This window comes from Porites lutea, chromosome 1 (genome assembly GCF_958299795.1).
Source record: "Porites lutea chromosome 1, jaPorLute2.1, whole genome shotgun sequence".
NCBI lineage: Eukaryota > Metazoa > Cnidaria > Anthozoa > Scleractinia > Poritidae > Porites > Porites lutea.
The window spans coordinates 45782570-45799041 of NC_133201.1; the positions used below are offsets into that span (position 1 = coordinate 45782570).

Consider the following 16472-nt stretch of genomic DNA (forward strand, 5'->3'; position numbering starts at 1 on the left):
CTTCTTTTTTTGCTCGGTGCAATGTTGTGATAATTGAACGAATGTCGGTGCGTCCAAATCTTACGTAAAGCTATAAAGCTTTACTCTTGCAGAAAAATAAGCACGAAAATTCCTTTCCTAACCGAATCCCACATAGATTATCATGTGGCCTTTTTGCCGAAATTTAACTGTGACTACAGACGCCTTTCTGCTACAACAGGTCAAGCTTACAGTAGCGCACGAAAGTCCCGTTTTCTCGGACTAAAAAACGACTGCATTTTCTTAAGTCTTAACTAACCTTCTTGAATATTGAAAAAGCATAACTTATAGGTGGAACACCCACCTACATGTATCATACAGAGAAACATAACTGGGGTTGGAGTGCAAAACGGTGCTAAGGTTATGACTTAAAGCTAAGAACATATGCTCTGGCTTGCTGACAATTCTTGGTTTCTTGTTTTTAGCCATCAAAGAAGCCTAAAGTGGATGAAGTACAGGAACTGCTTACTTTGTACCAACCACCTGATTGGCTGACGTGTACAGTCAATCGTATATCACCTTATGTGCCGCAATTAGGAGATGAGGTAAACTTCATTCTTGCTCCTCTATCAGATGAAGTGGTTTTCAATTCGCCACTTTGCCGGTCAGCTATTGGCCAATTTTTTCCCCTTTTTCTAGGAATAATCCCAGAAGTCTTTGCAAAAGTTAACTCGGCCCAGTTCCCCTCTCGTATATTTGACCAATCATTGGTTTGTTTTCTCTCGTATATTTGACCAATGATTGGCTAGTGTTCAGTCTCCTTACCGCGCTCAAATGAGTAAACAAAGATAGCTGCTTTCCGAAACATTGTTGTGGCCGGATCGCCATCTTTGTTGTGGTTATGTGTGTACAAAAAGAGCTTTATCGACCGAAAAATTGCCGTAAGCGATTTGAAACATGCTTGTCTGACATCACCTTGAGTTTCTTGTCATGTTAACGTCCATTACTTGGCACACCGACGACCTGTTGAAGGATGATCCTCATTCGAAGTTCGAGTTATCAATTTCAGCCGCTGAAAATTACGTGTTCTGCGAAAAGTACGAAAGCGCAAAAAAATGGAACTTTTCGCGCCTGCGCAGATAAAAGTCTCTTGTTTGACCAATCACAACAGACAAACAAACCAATGAACTAGTGAGACCTCAAAGTGGAAGTGTGAAGCCAAATGTTTGGGCAGGAAAGCGCGGGTGGAATAGTCTTTAAAATTCATTTCATTTTGCTTGTGATTGGTTCAAAGACCTTGAAATGTTAAACCACAAACAATGATATTACTTACATGACAACGGCGGTGCATTTTTAAGTTTACCTTCCCTTTTTTTTTGCAGGTGTATTATCTTCGTCAAGGCCATGAACTTTACGTCAAAGAGGTTATGGCTACAAAGTGTTACGATATCAACCCTAAGAAGCAATGTTACTACAAACTTAGACTAAAGGTGTGTCAGTGTGGCTTGTTTCTCTCCACTTCTAGTCTCAAGCAATCGTTATCCTTCCCGCTTGTATTAGTTAATTAATTTATTGTCCTGCTGACTTGTATATTTAATTATTTTATTTATTTATTTATTTATTGTTTTTCTGTGTTAAACAGGCTGAAGAACTGTGCCGGATTGTCAGTTTACATTACTCAGCCGGCCCACCAACCTTGTGCTGTTTAAAGCTTGGTAATATTAACTATATTCTACTCCTATGCTCCACCTTGTTTTAGTCAGTATGTGACCCATGTCTAACTAGTGTCAAGGAACTGGAAAAATAACTCCGTTATGAAGGGCTTTCATTGCTCGTTTGGTTGATTACGTGACCGAAAAAGGTTTCTCGATTTAGAGAAGAGAATTTAAAAGTCTTTGCTTCACTAGAGTTTTCTCGGGAATCTAATTTTCCGTTTTCCCAGCGTTCATGTTTAGTTCTCATCTGCCAAAACTTACCAAAGTAACTGGGATAACAGGCTACGCGGAATAGCAAGAAAAGTAGTTTGGAGACAAAGGGTAATGTTAGGGTACGGTACGCTCTATAATTTGCTGATAGAAAGAAAGCCAAAAGTAGTGGTTAACTGTTTGTTGCTATAATTGCTATGGAGATTTGCTGGCGGAGATTTGGGAGATTTTTTTGATAACTACAGCTTGTAATCGTGGACACAGTATTTGACCACACGCCTTTTCCCACGCTGGGCCGAGGCGACATTTATTTTCTCTGAAATCTAATTGGTTCATTTGTGTCTCTGCATGCTGTGATTGGCTCGAGAATTTACTTTGGCTTTGATTCTACAACACTCATTTGAGAACCGCTAAATGTTAACTTGTTTTATCTTTCACAGCGTTAATAAATCCCGAAACCGGAAGCAGTACTGGAGCAACATTCACTGTAAAGTAAGTGGAAATGCATGCCAGCCAAAACTTCTGGCGTGGACCGGGTTGAAACGGGCGCGCGTTGCAACTTTGTGAGTCTTTTTCTATAAAACTGGTTGTCTTGTCGGCACGGTTGTCTTGTCCTTTTAATTGGAACCGTAGTGTCAAAGTAAGACTCTGTTTCCTTTTAGGAGTTCCCCGAGGAGGACATAGTCAAAGATGTGACTAAAGTCTTATAATGACACCTTTTGATATTAGATGCATTTAATGTAGTCTCTTTTGTTGATACTCGGCTCCAATATATATTCCTTTGATTTTGTGTTCATTGCCAGATATCATGATATGCCAGACGTGTTAGATTTCCTCATTTTGCGACAAACATATGACCAGTCAATAAGCAGGAACTGGAGACCAGGTGGGTTGGGTGGTTACATATTTTTCACAACACCTGAATTTAATCCAAAGTTATTTAATCTTGACATGGTTGTTGATGTAGTACTTATGGTGCTTTGAGTTTTCTATGGTGCTTTTGGCGTACACTTCTTTGAGACAATACTGGTATAGCTGTATGCAAGATTACGGCAGTGTCACGGTGTATCATTGTTGCGTGACTCTTCCTGAGGGCTTGCAAGAGTAACACCACAGGCATTTGTTTGAGGCTTATCTTCTGAAATTAACAGAACTATGCTATAGGACTTTGCCACAGTCTTACTCTTTAAGCGAGCAAACTTGCACTGTAATTCAAAATAAGTATGCTTTGTTGACACGCCTTTTATTATCTTTCTTCTCATTCGATGTAGTCACGCGTCACCAGATAACATGTAATTCGCATTACGGTCAACTCCTCTTTATTGCGGACACTGTAGGGACCTTGAGTTAGTGTCCTTATTAGCGAGAGTCCGTAATAGCGGGAATTTATTTCAGTCAAACGTCTGTAATTTGTTTTTACCGGGGATTTGTAATTTGTTTTTACCGGCTGTTGTCCGTATTATTGGGGTGTCCGTTATAGCTAGGTGTCCGCAAGGCGGGAGTTGACTGTACTATGCTCCTCTGTGAATGGTTGGTTTTCAACTGCTGTGATATGCGCTTTTTTATCCTCGCTGTTGCGGTGAGTTGCTTTCCTCGGCACTGGTCTCCTGTTATTGGGTATCCATGCTTCTGGAACTTCCATTCCACTCTCCCTGTTGATGTTGTAAGTTTTAGGTGGACGCGCTTCTTTGATCCTGCTTGTCTAACGATCAGTAAGCTTTGGAATAAAGTAAGGTGGTTGGTTGTTTCACTGTTTTTTGTCTTCACAGGTGATCGATTTCGCAGTGTTATCGACGAGACCTGGTGGGCCGGTGAAATAACTGATAGAAGTCCTTTCCAAACTGAGTTCGTGGAATCTCATTTTCAGTGCTTCACTGTCACGTAAGAAATTAAAAGTAAAAAATAAACTTTTAGCTAGTCCTAAAGTTTATGACTTACGTTTCAACATCTCCCAACACTTTGTGTAATGTTTAATAAACGACTGGCGACGTCTTTGTGAATTTTTTAACCGGAATAGAGCCCAACATGTTCAGCAGAGTTCAACATGTTGAGTGGCCTAATTTTATGTTCAACATTGAATGATACAGTGTTCAACATTTGATGAACAAGACCTGCAACATATATTGTTCTAAGATTGCAAAAGTCGAACCTGTCAGGAACCATGTCAGGAAAAGCATTTTTTTGTCCTCAAGTTTTCCCTTTTGAACTCATCAGACGTCGATGTGTCTTACACTTTTGTTTGAAAGAGTATTTCCTAATACAACCTCGCACCGCTCATTTCTTTAAGTAAAGTCCTGGACCTAATATATTTTCTATTGAAATGTTTACAATGTGTGGTGTTTTTAGATGGGACACGGGCGAAGTAGAGCGAATGAGCCCCTGGGATCTACAGCCTGTCACAGAACGAGGTGAATAAGTGCTTTCATTTCTTTGCTCATGTACCTTCATGTATTAAATTTCAAGTCTGCTGGGTTGGGGTAGATGCATTTAGATGGCGAGGAACTGAACTGTTGGGAAGTCATTTTACTTTTATTTTTCCTTTGTTTCCTATGATAGACCGCGGGGATAATGTTACGAGAGTTTTGACTGTTTGTTTTTTTTGTGTCTGTGTCAGACCCGGGAAACCCCGACCTCTCGGCCCAAGACACGGACGCCTCAGGCGCAGCAACAAGTAACATACCCTTGACCGATGAGGAACGGCTCTTACTGGCGTATGAACCGGAAGATTCTGATTGGCTCGGTGAAGGACGAGATGCAATGACCGAGCGACTTGTTGCGGGACTCGAGGCCCTGAGTCAGCTAAATTTTGCTGGTCCTTTTGTTTACCCCGTGGATGTACATGCGTATCCTGATTATTGGACTGTAGTACCTTATCCTACTGACTTGAGCAACCTGCGAGAAAAGCTCTTAAATAAATATTATCGGTAAGACCTGCTCTATTAGCCTGCAAAGATAACCAAACCTATTAATATTTCCTTTCTGCTTGCTATCCATTCACCTTGAGTGCAGTACCTGCTTTTTTTTCTTTAGAGAGGAGAAGGAGTAAAGGAGGTTCCACTGATCTGAATCGTGTCTGGGGCCCTTGCCCCAAGAGGCCAGGAAACATTTCAGGCCAGAAGACAAATTTTAACATCCAACACTGTTGAATAGGTAGCGCAGTTGCTAGGCCACAGTTTGTTTCGTAAAATGATAGTTTCATTGTGTTATTTTCAAATTTATTGAAACTTTGATCTCGAATGCAAAGACAACAAGCACAAAACAGCTTTCCGGGCCCGAAAAGTCACCGGGACTTTCGAGAAACGGGCCCCAGGCCTTTGAAGTCGCCGAAGTCCGAACTTCTGGACTAGTTAATCTTGTCGGCATGGTTGTCACAGGTCAGGAAATGGTCAGGGAAGCAAAAAAGTCTTCAAGGTCAGGGAAAAGTCGGGGAATTTCACTTTAAGTTAAGTCAGGGAAAAGTTAATTTTTACTTAATTTCTATCCGCGGCTAAAAATCGCTTAAATCTGTGGTATTTTTTTTCCCAGACGAGTAGCAGCTCTTCAATGGGAAGTGAAACAGCTGGAGAAAAATGCCCGACTCTATAACGAGGAAGAGAGCCAGATTGTCAGAAACTCATCCAAGCTCGTGTCTGTTCTAAATACATTCATCAGGTAGAGGACAAATTCCACTACAGTCAAATCCCGCCTTACGGACTCCCGTTTAATCAGTTTTCTTTGTCCCTGGGGAAAGCCCTTACATTTTCTCTAAATTCAACCCGCTTAATACAGACACCCGTTATTGCGGACAACGGACACTTATTTCTTACCCAATCAACAGTTCTCATAGAAAGCCAACCTCGCTAATGCGAACACTTCATTATCAAGTGGCTTGTAAAATAGACCTTTCCTTTTTGAAGCTATAAAAAGAAAGTTCTGTTGACAGCCCGTCGATGTTCCCAGCGCTACAGTACACCGGATAGGATGATTTGTAGACGTCAGATTTGGACTAATTTTGGCATCAGACAATTTATGCAGAGAACGGTTTTGATTAAGTAATTTAAAGATGAGCGATTTTTTAGTGTTTCCCTCATTTAATCCGCGGAATGACAGCTCTGTTTAGCTTTAAACCGTGTTTAACATGTTTAAGCTTTGGTGTGAATGGGGCTTAAGATAGCTACACCGGTGTGCGGAAGCTCATAGGCTCACAATATCCTGTTGGGGACTTGGATGTTTTCTTTGTCCCTTGCTCGTTACATGTTGATCACATCATTTCTTATTTCTTCACCGTGCTTAAAATTTACCATCATTCTTTAGTTAACACACACATGACGATTTCGACATTGCTGATCCTAGCGGTACGCAGAGCGCATGTCATACATGAACCTTGTATATGGCCTAGCTTGCCACGAGTCCTTCGTAGCTCAGTGGTTAGAGCATCCGACCGGTGTACAGAAGGTCATAGGATCAATTCCTTTCTTTGTCCCGTGCTCGTGAAATGTTGATCACATCATTCTCAAGACAGCTTTTCTCAGTCCTCCAGAACCCCCAAGAAAGCAAGGAACTCGATTTTGAATTCGATTTTTCCTTCTCGACAAATCCTAGTCACTCCTCTTGCGCCGAACAAAATGACAGAAAACGTGTTTGGATAAAAAATATTATCCTAATTAACTGAGATCGTTTGATTCGTTTTAAAGGGACTCCTCCTGTAACGATATACTTTCACTTTGTGGGGATGAAGAGGCAATCGAAGGTGATGTGGAGGTATGGAAATAACTTATTGTTATAAGAAACAAATCTGATTTTCCTCATGACAGCCGTTATGTTATATTGATGCGTTGCACAAGCTTTTTCTATTTTAGAACTCACCTTTCTAATGGTTTCTTCTTATTTTATAAATTTACTTTTCGAACGTAGCTTGGACAGAAAAGCAACGGCATCTACTTTTACGTTTGTTTCTGCAGGTAAAAGTTGACAATATGTCTGAAGAATCCGCTGATGAAGGAGACACCTCCCAGGTACAACATGAAATTCCTTTTTTATCAAAATTAAGTTTGTCTGGCTGACTAACTGAACGACCAACTTACTGACTGAGTGATTGACTGACTGACTGATTGATTGATTGATTGATTGATTGATAGACTGACCGACCAATCATAACCATTGCCGCTGCGATCAATAGATTTTTAATCAAGATAAGCGCTCTTAATTCAGTTTCATTTCTTTACAGGATTCCGGTGTCTCGGGCTCACGGAAAAGAAAGCGAGTGAGTAAAACTTGCCTAGTCTTATTTCATTGTCGTGAAACCAGAGGCCCAAATGTTATCATCGGCCAAGATGTTACTGTGGGGTCGCCTACTTTTTAGGCAATCTAGTTTCGGATCTATATCACCCATTTCTTTCAAAGATTCTTTCGGACTGTCTTGTGACTAGAACCAGACGCCAACCAAATATAGTTCTGTGCTTGTCATTACCTCTGAAGTCCTATACATTTCTGGAAACTACTCACCTACCCCTTCCCTAAGCCAACATTTTTCCCCAAGTGAGAAGTGAGTGTTAATGTTGACTTAGGGGAGGGGTAGGTGGGCAGTTTCCCAAAAACGTATAATGATCCGGAGTCCTTTGATGTGTATGAATACAGTTCACCAAATGGAAGGTGCATTCTGAAACCGGATTCATATTCTCATCTAAGATTGTTTACTCCTAACTGGAAAGAAGACCGAAAATTCAATCACAGCGTCCGGATTTATAGTAGTTAACTTTACTATTTCAACTTAAGAATGAGAGCTTTGTATATGGGAGACTCTTCAGTTGTCATTAATGTTAAGTTCCATTTTCGTTACCTTTAAGGAGTCGAGTTCCGAACGTCCAAACAAACAAATCAAGAGGGAACAGCCGCCATCACCACCAGTGGAGGTAAAACGACATATTTTTACAAAAGATTGTTTCTATAAGGACTGGATCATATCAAAAACAAACTGAAAATAATTCAATCTAATCATTTTTGGTTCGCTTACAAAAATATCCACACACATAGGCACCCGCAAGATAACGGCAGTGTTACGGCATGTTGTTGCGTGACTCTTCCTGAGGGCTTGCAAGAGTAACACAACAGGCATTTGTTTGAGGCTTATCTTCTGAGACAAAACGGAGCTATGCCATAGGACTTTGCCACAGGCCTATTCACTTACATGGTATCTCAAGTATGCTTCACGTTAATGTGTCCTATAGTGCTTTATTCCCTCCTGTCGTCGTCGTTCTTGTTGTCTTGGTTACGTCTCTTTAATGTCGTTATCCGACAAAGAGCTTGCAGACTTCTTAGCCTACTTCAAGCCGCTGGACTAAGAATCGCGGGCTTCTTGAAAAGCATCAGTTTTCTGATTTATCGCGTTTAATCGCGTGTTTTATCCTTTCAGCCGTGGTTGCAGTCTGCGCATGAGCTGTTAGATTTCTTAGTGTCACGTGAAGATGCAACGCCCTTCCGACATCCCGTGGATCTGAATGAATGGCCGGTAAGTAAAAACCACAAAGTGATAAACAGGATAGTCTTTCAATCATTACATTCAATGTAGTGGCTCAGCTTTCCTTGTCCTTTAGGATTACACTGATGTCGTTGCTGAACCGATGGATTTTAGCACGGTGTATCAACGGCTAGAAAACAATTTATACGAGGACCCAGAGGCTTTTGTCAGAGATGTGCGGTTAATTTTTTCCAATTCAAGAGCTTACAATACAATACCAAGATCACGGGTATGTTTAGTGTGTGATACGTTAATACGCAATCAGGATGAGGGGGGAAATAACCTTATTCGAATAAGTTGAGCACAAATGAACAAGCTAGTTTTCATTGCAATGCCTCCGACCGAAAGACTTCGGGACTTATGCCGCTCTATTGTCAGGTGCTTCAACCAGTTGCAAAAATACTTGACGCGCCGTCCCTTATTTTGGCTCAAATGGCCTGTCCATGATCTTGTGCTTGTAATCCCGCCTCCTTCCCTTGTCAAAGTTGCCAGCAATACAAGACCATGCCCAAAACTTGGAGGAACAACTTTGAATGGAAGGGAGGGAGGGGTTGAGGGGTTCCCCAACTACGCTTTGCGGTGTTTTGTTTTATTTTGTTTGTTTTCGTTAAGTTAACAGTAATTCAAGGTTTAGAGGTCGCAATCAGTACGTATATTACCAGCTCTGCACTTAAAAGTACCGAAGCAAACATATCTTATTTACAACCACGAAGCAAATGAACACGCCACTTTTCATGGCAATGCCTCCGACTAATACACTACGGTATTTATGGCGCTCTTATGTGCCAGTAGACAAGCACATGAAGTGGGAAAACATTTTACCATAGTTAGTATAGAAGACTGGTATGAAAGGCAGCAAACATTAAAGGAAAAAATAACGGTGCAGCAGTTTATGTTGGAAGCTCCCTGACCGTGCACAACCCTTTGCTATTTGTTCACAAACAAATAGATTAATTTTTATTGGTCAATAAGATCAAAATGATAGGAATGCTAGTGAATGTTGTGCACCGTCAGGGCCACAAAAACATACAACAAACCAACCATTCCACTTCATTAACTTTGAAGGATGGACATGGAGCAGAAGTTACCAACCAGAGTCTAGGGGTTGCGGTGTTTGATTTGATTTGGTTCACTTTCGAACGGTCATTCAAAGTTTAGAGCTCGTAGTGAATTCGTAGTAGGAGCTCTAAACTCGAAATTACCGAAGCAAACGTTTTTTTTTTTTTATGACAGCCACGAAACAAGCAAACTGATTAACCTTGTTAGTCGCTTGCTTGCCCCCTGCCTCAGTTAATATTTCTTTAGATGACCTTTTTTTGCTTGCTTGTTGTTCCTGATTAATCCTTCCTCTCTTGTTCGTTAGATCTACAGCATGACGATTCGCCTTTCCGCCATGTTTGAAGATCGTGTCGACAGCGTTCTTAGAGACTGGTACGAGTCTGCATCAGGAGGAGCTCGCCGTACAAGGCTGCGGACGATGCGTTTGTTAGAGTCTCATGCACCCATCAGCAGCGGTGCATCCCGACAGCGTATGCCTCACTCAGGCGACCATGCTGCTTCCAGCAGCAGTAGAGCCTCGTCTTCAGGCCTAGACCCGAGTTTCGAGGCTGTTAATACACGCGAGAATAGAACTCGTTCATTAGCTACTCGCGCGGCGACAACTTCCGAGTTAGACCAAAGAAATGGCCAGCGGTATCCTTCACGGACAGAAACCCGTTCGAGTTCTCGAGCAAACCCACAATCCCGCCACGAGCGGGATGATGATAATGTTTTCGATAATGATGGATTATCAGGAATTGGGAGGTCTACAAGGTCGACGAGATCAAGCGCGCGACGTGAACTTGTTATGCGAATTCCTACTTCAAGGATTCAGCAAAGTATAGAGGAGGAAGCTGTTTCGAATGGTCCTGTCACAAGTAGGTATGCAACTCGTAGGACCTCGTCTTTAGCGCAGAGTTCTACAAGTGTTAACGAAGAAGAGTCAGACGAGGATGAGTGCGAGGAAGAGGGAGAAGAGGATGAAGAAGATGAAGAGGAAGGAGGAGGAAGTGAAGAGGGCGAAGAACAAGGAGATGACAGCGAAGAGGAAGGGGATGAAGATGAAGAAGAGGAAGATGATGAAGATGAAGACGAGGAAGAAGAGAGCGAAGATAGTGCTGACGAGTCACGCCCTCAGACCCGCCGCAAGGCGGCACGTCCTACTCATCGTCCTACGGTAACAGTACGAACAAACCGCTTGGCGGCGAAGACGAGCAATACGCGCACAAGCAGGAGTAAGCCAAGCGCGAGCTCCACGCAGAGGAGGACTAGCGAAACTAGTGAAACGTCGCATCGAAATGACAATGCGCCTTGTAGGAGGAGTTTACGAAGGAACTCGTCTGTACGTCGTGTAAGATACAATGAAAACGATTCGGATAGCGAGAGTGACTCCGCTGGTAATGAAATCATTCGAGTGTCGAGTCGTGGTAGAATTCGTAAACCAGCCATTCGAATGCAGGATTATGTGGAGTAAAGAATGATTTGAGGCTTGGGAAATCTTCGCCTGATGTAGTATTCGAGTCTTAACTCTCCCTTGGGCATTTGAATCGTAAAAAAAAATGAGACGAGAATGATTTGGAGTGAGAAAAATGCTTGAAATTGTAGCGTAGAAGAGGAAGTTCGTTTTTAAAATTAGAACGGGGCCTGTGGAAAGAAACAAAGGATCAGACGGTTATTGCGCGAAACTGAAACGAGAAGACACAGTAACATTAAATTACTGGATGTGCTCTGCTGTTAAAGAGAGGAGGATGAGGCTGTTGATGCCTTAATATTATTTTGTTGTTTGTGGAAGATCTCAGTGCGCGTCATTTGATAAACGAAACTATTACAGGCTGTGTACCACTTTATTTGGACCCCATCTTTTGTTCATCATGCGATTACCGTTTACGCGGCTTCTCCAAAGCACATGGCACCAAAATTGTCGATTCTCAATTTTTTTGAAGGTTACTAGTAAAAATCAGGAAAACGCTTTCTATTTCGCGGAATTTTGTATGAAATCCTTTTTCCTGCAGACATAAATCATCTTTGACACTTTTTTGTGTGTCTTATTTGAGTTCATGTCACTGTTCACCGCTGGTAGAAGTATTATTGTTGATGTATTTAAGTCTTAATACAGTATTTCCCCTCATTGTTTTTCATATGGAACACTTTTCCTTGTCCTCTTTCTTCGTAATGTCTGTCAGTGAATCACGTCTAGTGGCGTATTATTTTTCCGATAAGGATTTTGAAGTTTTGTACGAAAGATTTTGCATAGTGAATTTTTGTAACTTCTTCTTTTTCGCCCCTTTATTTCTTTAATAACAAAGCCATATTGTAATTATTTCGTTAAACAATTTGATTGCCAGTTATGGTGATATTTGTAAAATAAAGCTGAAATATAAAAGGCATGCGGTAAAGTTTGTCATTCTAGAAAATTCAACTCTCAAGTTTGCGTAGTGGAAGCTCTGGTAAGCGGACATAAGAGTGGGCACCCTCGGCACGCGAAAACTGTGTCCGTAACTGGAGCTGGCAGCTTACAAGAATGGTTCTCATAAGCGGCCACTAGCAGCGTAAGGGTTATAACTTTGGGGCTGTAAAGGAACCTGTTTGTTAGTGTTTGGCTATACCGTTGTGATGATCTTGTAATTCAGTCCCAAGCATAGAATTCAAGCGCTGTTTCAATCTCGTACCCAGAGTCTTCTGGCTTCTTGGTCTGGCATTGCCCCGCTGACCAAAAAGCCAGAAGACTATGGGTACGAGATTGGTGCTGTTTTGAAGTGTAACCCAATGTGTATGTGAAAAAACAACAACAGCAACAAAAGAAAACAAACAAAACACTGAAACAGCGATTTAAAATTCATTGATTTTAAAAAAAAATTACAAAACTAAGAGGCGAATGAGATTTCATTTCGGGTGTCCTGCGCTTAAGAACAAAGAGAGAATGTAACTCGTAAACCCTGAAAGTGTCTGCGGTCCGCTTACGGTCATGTAAAAACACTGAATTTGTATGGGATTTAGAACGGGATTTTGTGAAGGTGGCCGTTTGCAGAGTGTCCCTTACTTATTTTCATCCCATGCCCTTGGAGAGACACGAAATGCCTAGCTTGCTGAAGTTATCGATTCTTTTTATTCTTCTATCATAAGGCCCGTTCAATCGGATCAAAATTATTGATTGAAATTCAACCAATAGACTTGGATTAACATGATTGTAGGATCAGTGTACATGTTCGATGAAAAAAGTTGGCCTCAAACGGATCCGGCAACATCCAACATATTTCATTCGTTTAAACAGGCCAAGATATAATAGGTTTCCAGTGAAAGATTCAAATGAAAACCAGCGACAGTTTATCTACGTTCAGTTAATTCCTTGACGAGTTCAAAAATTTTTGGAATTCCTTGATAAATAAGATGGACAAACATTTTCAACAAAATGGCCGGCGTGCGTTTCCCATGCGGTGGTTTTCAAGACCAAAGTTTTGCATTAAAAGGTTGAAAATACACCGATAAAAGACTCATATGAGAAGGAAAAGTTTAAAAGAATGCTCAGTTTCCTTTTCGAGGACAAACGAAAGCGTTTTCTTACGAAATTGTCCTTAGAAAGAGGAATTCAACCTTGTTTTCTTCACTTCGGAGCGCTTGGCCTGTTTTGAACCAACCAAGACAGCGAAGTTTCTAAAGAAATTTCAGGTACATTCTGTACTGTATGGTCAAGGAAAGAAAGTTTTTAAAAGGGAATTATTGATTTTGTAAAGGTTTCATAGACGTTTCTTGCATTTGACATCGTTGTGAAAGAAAAACTACAAAATGTGCCCCGTTTTGAAATTGATTTTATTGCGGGCGACAGGAGGAGCCTGCAATCCTAATCTTCAGGTTGCTATTACGCATGCTCCGCACGTATGTAGCCAGCTTCGTTTGGACTTCCACTAAGAATGAATGGAATGCATCGAAGGCAATCTGTGGTCACGCGCGTCACTTGTAATTTAATCACGCGTGTTTTGATCATCTATCACGTGAAACTTAGACCCTGTTTACATGGAGTGGGGGACACCGGTCTAGTGGGGTAAGTTTCTTTTGTTTTGTGTCCCCCAGAGCGTGAAAACAAAAGAAACCAACCCCACTTGACCGGGGTCCCCCACTCCATGTAAACAGGCCCTCTGACAAGCACAGCGTTTGAGCAAAAAGTGTTATGACCTTCGGTCGTCGTCGCTTGCATTCCGTAACCTTTGCTTATTACTAGTTTTTATGTTAAATTTTGCCATTTGTTTAACCGATTTTACTTGCGTGAACGGATCCACGATCTAGTTAGTGTTACGCGAATTGCAATTAAGGATTACATCAGCTTACGGGGTTTTAAATAAAAATTTTCAAGAAATAATTTATCTGTCTATTGTTCATTTATAACATTAGCTCAAATCACGATCGTGAGACTATACAGATCGTGAGATTTTTAGAAACAGTTAAGGCGGGTTCCTTGCCTTTCTGGAAAAAAAGTGAAGTGTTGTTGTTCAGTATAAGTTTCCATTGAATTGTTATTTATTTTCTCCTTTCTTTTAACGACAGACTCGTCGGCTTTTCGTGCCCGAGTATGGCTTATTTTTGAAAAAAAAATTTTAAGTTGCTGTAACGTTTATAATTTGTAGTGCACTGAGTACATCGCACGTTTCTCAGTAAATGCACTGCACAACATCTGAACACGTACCGCACAGTTTGTGTAGGCTAAAGAATTATAGTAATTAGTGTGGCGAAAAAGGTTACGCATATTTGCTTTCCTATGTCTGCTTTCAATGAAAAGAAACACCTTATAATGTGAGGTATAAATGTAAAGGCTACACATAACCGTGTTCGTCCGGGCCCGATAACTGAGAAAACACTACCCTGCGAGCAGAAGTTTCTCTCTTGCATGGCGTTCAGCGTTTACGAAGTCATTCGCGTGGCTTGTCTGTCGCGAACGAACGACTTCGTAAACGCAAAAAGCTATGCGAGAGAAAAACCTCTGCTCGCAGGATAAGAAAACACGTAATCTTACGGGAACACAAAAGTAGTCAGAAATACTGATCCTGGAAATCGTAACAAGTAAATTGCCGCTACTGAGAGAGAGCTATAACTTCGCAACGGGGTGTGATAGGGAGTTCGATGATGTAGACGAAGTTTGGGAGAATTCTACTACTATGATTGAACTTCGTTCGATTTCTGATACGTCAACATACCGTTGATGCATAATGGCTTTTTAGCTTTAAATAAGCGACTTTCAGCTTGCTGAGAGATTTTTTTCATTTCAGGTGTATTAGCGGGATATATATATATATATATATATATATTTTTTTCTTTTTTTTTTCTTTGAACCCCTCCCTCTAAAGGTAAGCAGATGCCGAAGGCTTCTAAGGTCTAAGTAGGGATTTGAAGGTTTCTTTTTGGTGGCTTGGAGCCTGTGAGTTCAAATTTGATGGCTTTTATTATAAGTACATACACGGAGCTTCGCTTTTAGCCCTGGCTAAATCTATATTTTAAGTGATAACTGTATGCTATTTTGTTCTGAAAGTCCTTTTCATGCATCTCATAAAAAATTATGTATATTCGGTTAATTACAAGTGCCAACATCTAAATCAAAGTTGTGGGCAGGGGTCCAGGCAGGAGTTTATAACTTTTCAAAGCTTTGCTGCCATTCCTTGTCTAATTAATACTGTTCTTTAAAGTTTTGCGGAATAGAAGAAAATAAGTTTAATAGGAGCAAGGGGAAACATATGCAGAGCCGGTATAATTTTCACAGTTGCAGACGGATGTTTTAAAAGTAAAAATTAAAACGCATATATCACAGCCAAGGCAGCATTGACAAGCAAATTAGTAATAAGAACATTTTGCTGGAACGCCTTCATAAAGGACGTCACACTTGGAATAGATTAAAAGACGGTCTAAAGAAAAGATTATCACGCATAGCTCAAAGAAGAAAGACGTCTGAAAAGTTAATAGAGGGGTGAAATACTAAACACAACACCAGCTGTATTTGTGGTTATATTTGTGCGAGTCTGGAAGTGGTCAGTTCAGTTCTTCTTTCGCGGCGCAGAGATATACTTGGTCTTTCAACGATGATAAATTCTAAATGATTTTTTACGAAGATGATTCCTCAGCAGTTCGTAATTACAGTTGCTTTAGGTTTTTCTCTTATTTCCTTGCAATACGCTGAAGGTCTGAATTGTCATGATCAATATTTTGGAATTGAACCAAAGTAGTGCAGATGACAACGAAACGTCAGTAAACAACCCTTGCGAGGATGACATGTCATCCTTTGAATTTCTACTGACGGGAAATGACAAAGGCGTCTCAAATATGCCTCCTGATACTGCAAACACGACAGATGTACAACCACCATTCGGCTCTCTTCCACCAACGCCAGCAAATGATGACGGCGTCTCAGATTCCCCCCCTGTTCATACCGCGAACGTGACAGATAGACCGCCCACATTCGGCCCAATAGGGACGGTACACAGCACTCAAGATCCTTCCATGATCATCCCAACATCCACTGATGAGAGCGTAGCAACCTTTCCAGCTGAAGCGCCAGTTTTACCAAACTGCAACCCACCACTTTGCTCTCGGGTAATCAACATAACATGGCTGTCTTTGCCTCCTTTTATTTTTCAGTCTAATGACAACACCGATGTAAAAACCAAGAAATCAGATGGCAACCTCACGGGTGTATTTTACAGCATTATTGGGCGCGCTGTTCAGTATTGTTGCAAATATCTGGACAATAAAGGTACTCGTCTCCAGTATACCGACAAAGCGGAGAATAAACAAACACTACATGCAAATATATTTCACGATGAAGCTTCCATGGGAATGTCAGTTTACATTGAAAACGAGTCCTTTGATATCCACTATGGAGGTCAATTGGCATTTATCAAAGTCCTTGAATCTCCCGGGCTGGTTGTGATTGGGAACAAAGATAACGCCAAGGAGAGTGATTTGAATGTCCTTTGGAAGGCAATTTATGACGAATGGCCGATTGTCTTCCTCTCATTGTTGTTATGCGCTATCTCTGGCATTTTTATCTGGGCGCTAGTAAGTACAACCTTATC

At 41.1% G+C, this 16472-nt stretch overlaps 1 protein-coding gene across 1 annotated transcript in view; it reads left to right on the plus strand.

Moving 5' to 3' along the window:
- The window catches only part of LOC140952689 (PH-interacting protein-like), a 29130-nt gene extending 17332 nt beyond the window's left edge, over window positions 1–11798 (plus strand). Inside the window, exons 28-43 of the mRNA XM_073402136.1 lie at window positions 444–563; window positions 1341–1448; window positions 1601–1673; window positions 2324–2375; window positions 2687–2769; window positions 3653–3764; window positions 4230–4291; window positions 4498–4807; window positions 5409–5534; window positions 6557–6623; window positions 6824–6877; window positions 7090–7125; window positions 7709–7774; window positions 8275–8370; window positions 8456–8608; window positions 9743–11798. Of these exons, the coding sequence (XP_073258237.1) occupies window positions 444–563; window positions 1341–1448; window positions 1601–1673; window positions 2324–2375; window positions 2687–2769; window positions 3653–3764; window positions 4230–4291; window positions 4498–4807; window positions 5409–5534; window positions 6557–6623; window positions 6824–6877; window positions 7090–7125; window positions 7709–7774; window positions 8275–8370; window positions 8456–8608; window positions 9743–10891 (2667 nt within the window). The 3' untranslated portion in view covers window positions 10892–11798. The remainder of the gene's footprint in view (window positions 1–443; window positions 564–1340; window positions 1449–1600; window positions 1674–2323; window positions 2376–2686; window positions 2770–3652; window positions 3765–4229; window positions 4292–4497; window positions 4808–5408; window positions 5535–6556; window positions 6624–6823; window positions 6878–7089; window positions 7126–7708; window positions 7775–8274; window positions 8371–8455; window positions 8609–9742) is intronic.
- The last annotated feature ends 4674 nt before the right edge of the window (window positions 11799–16472 follow it).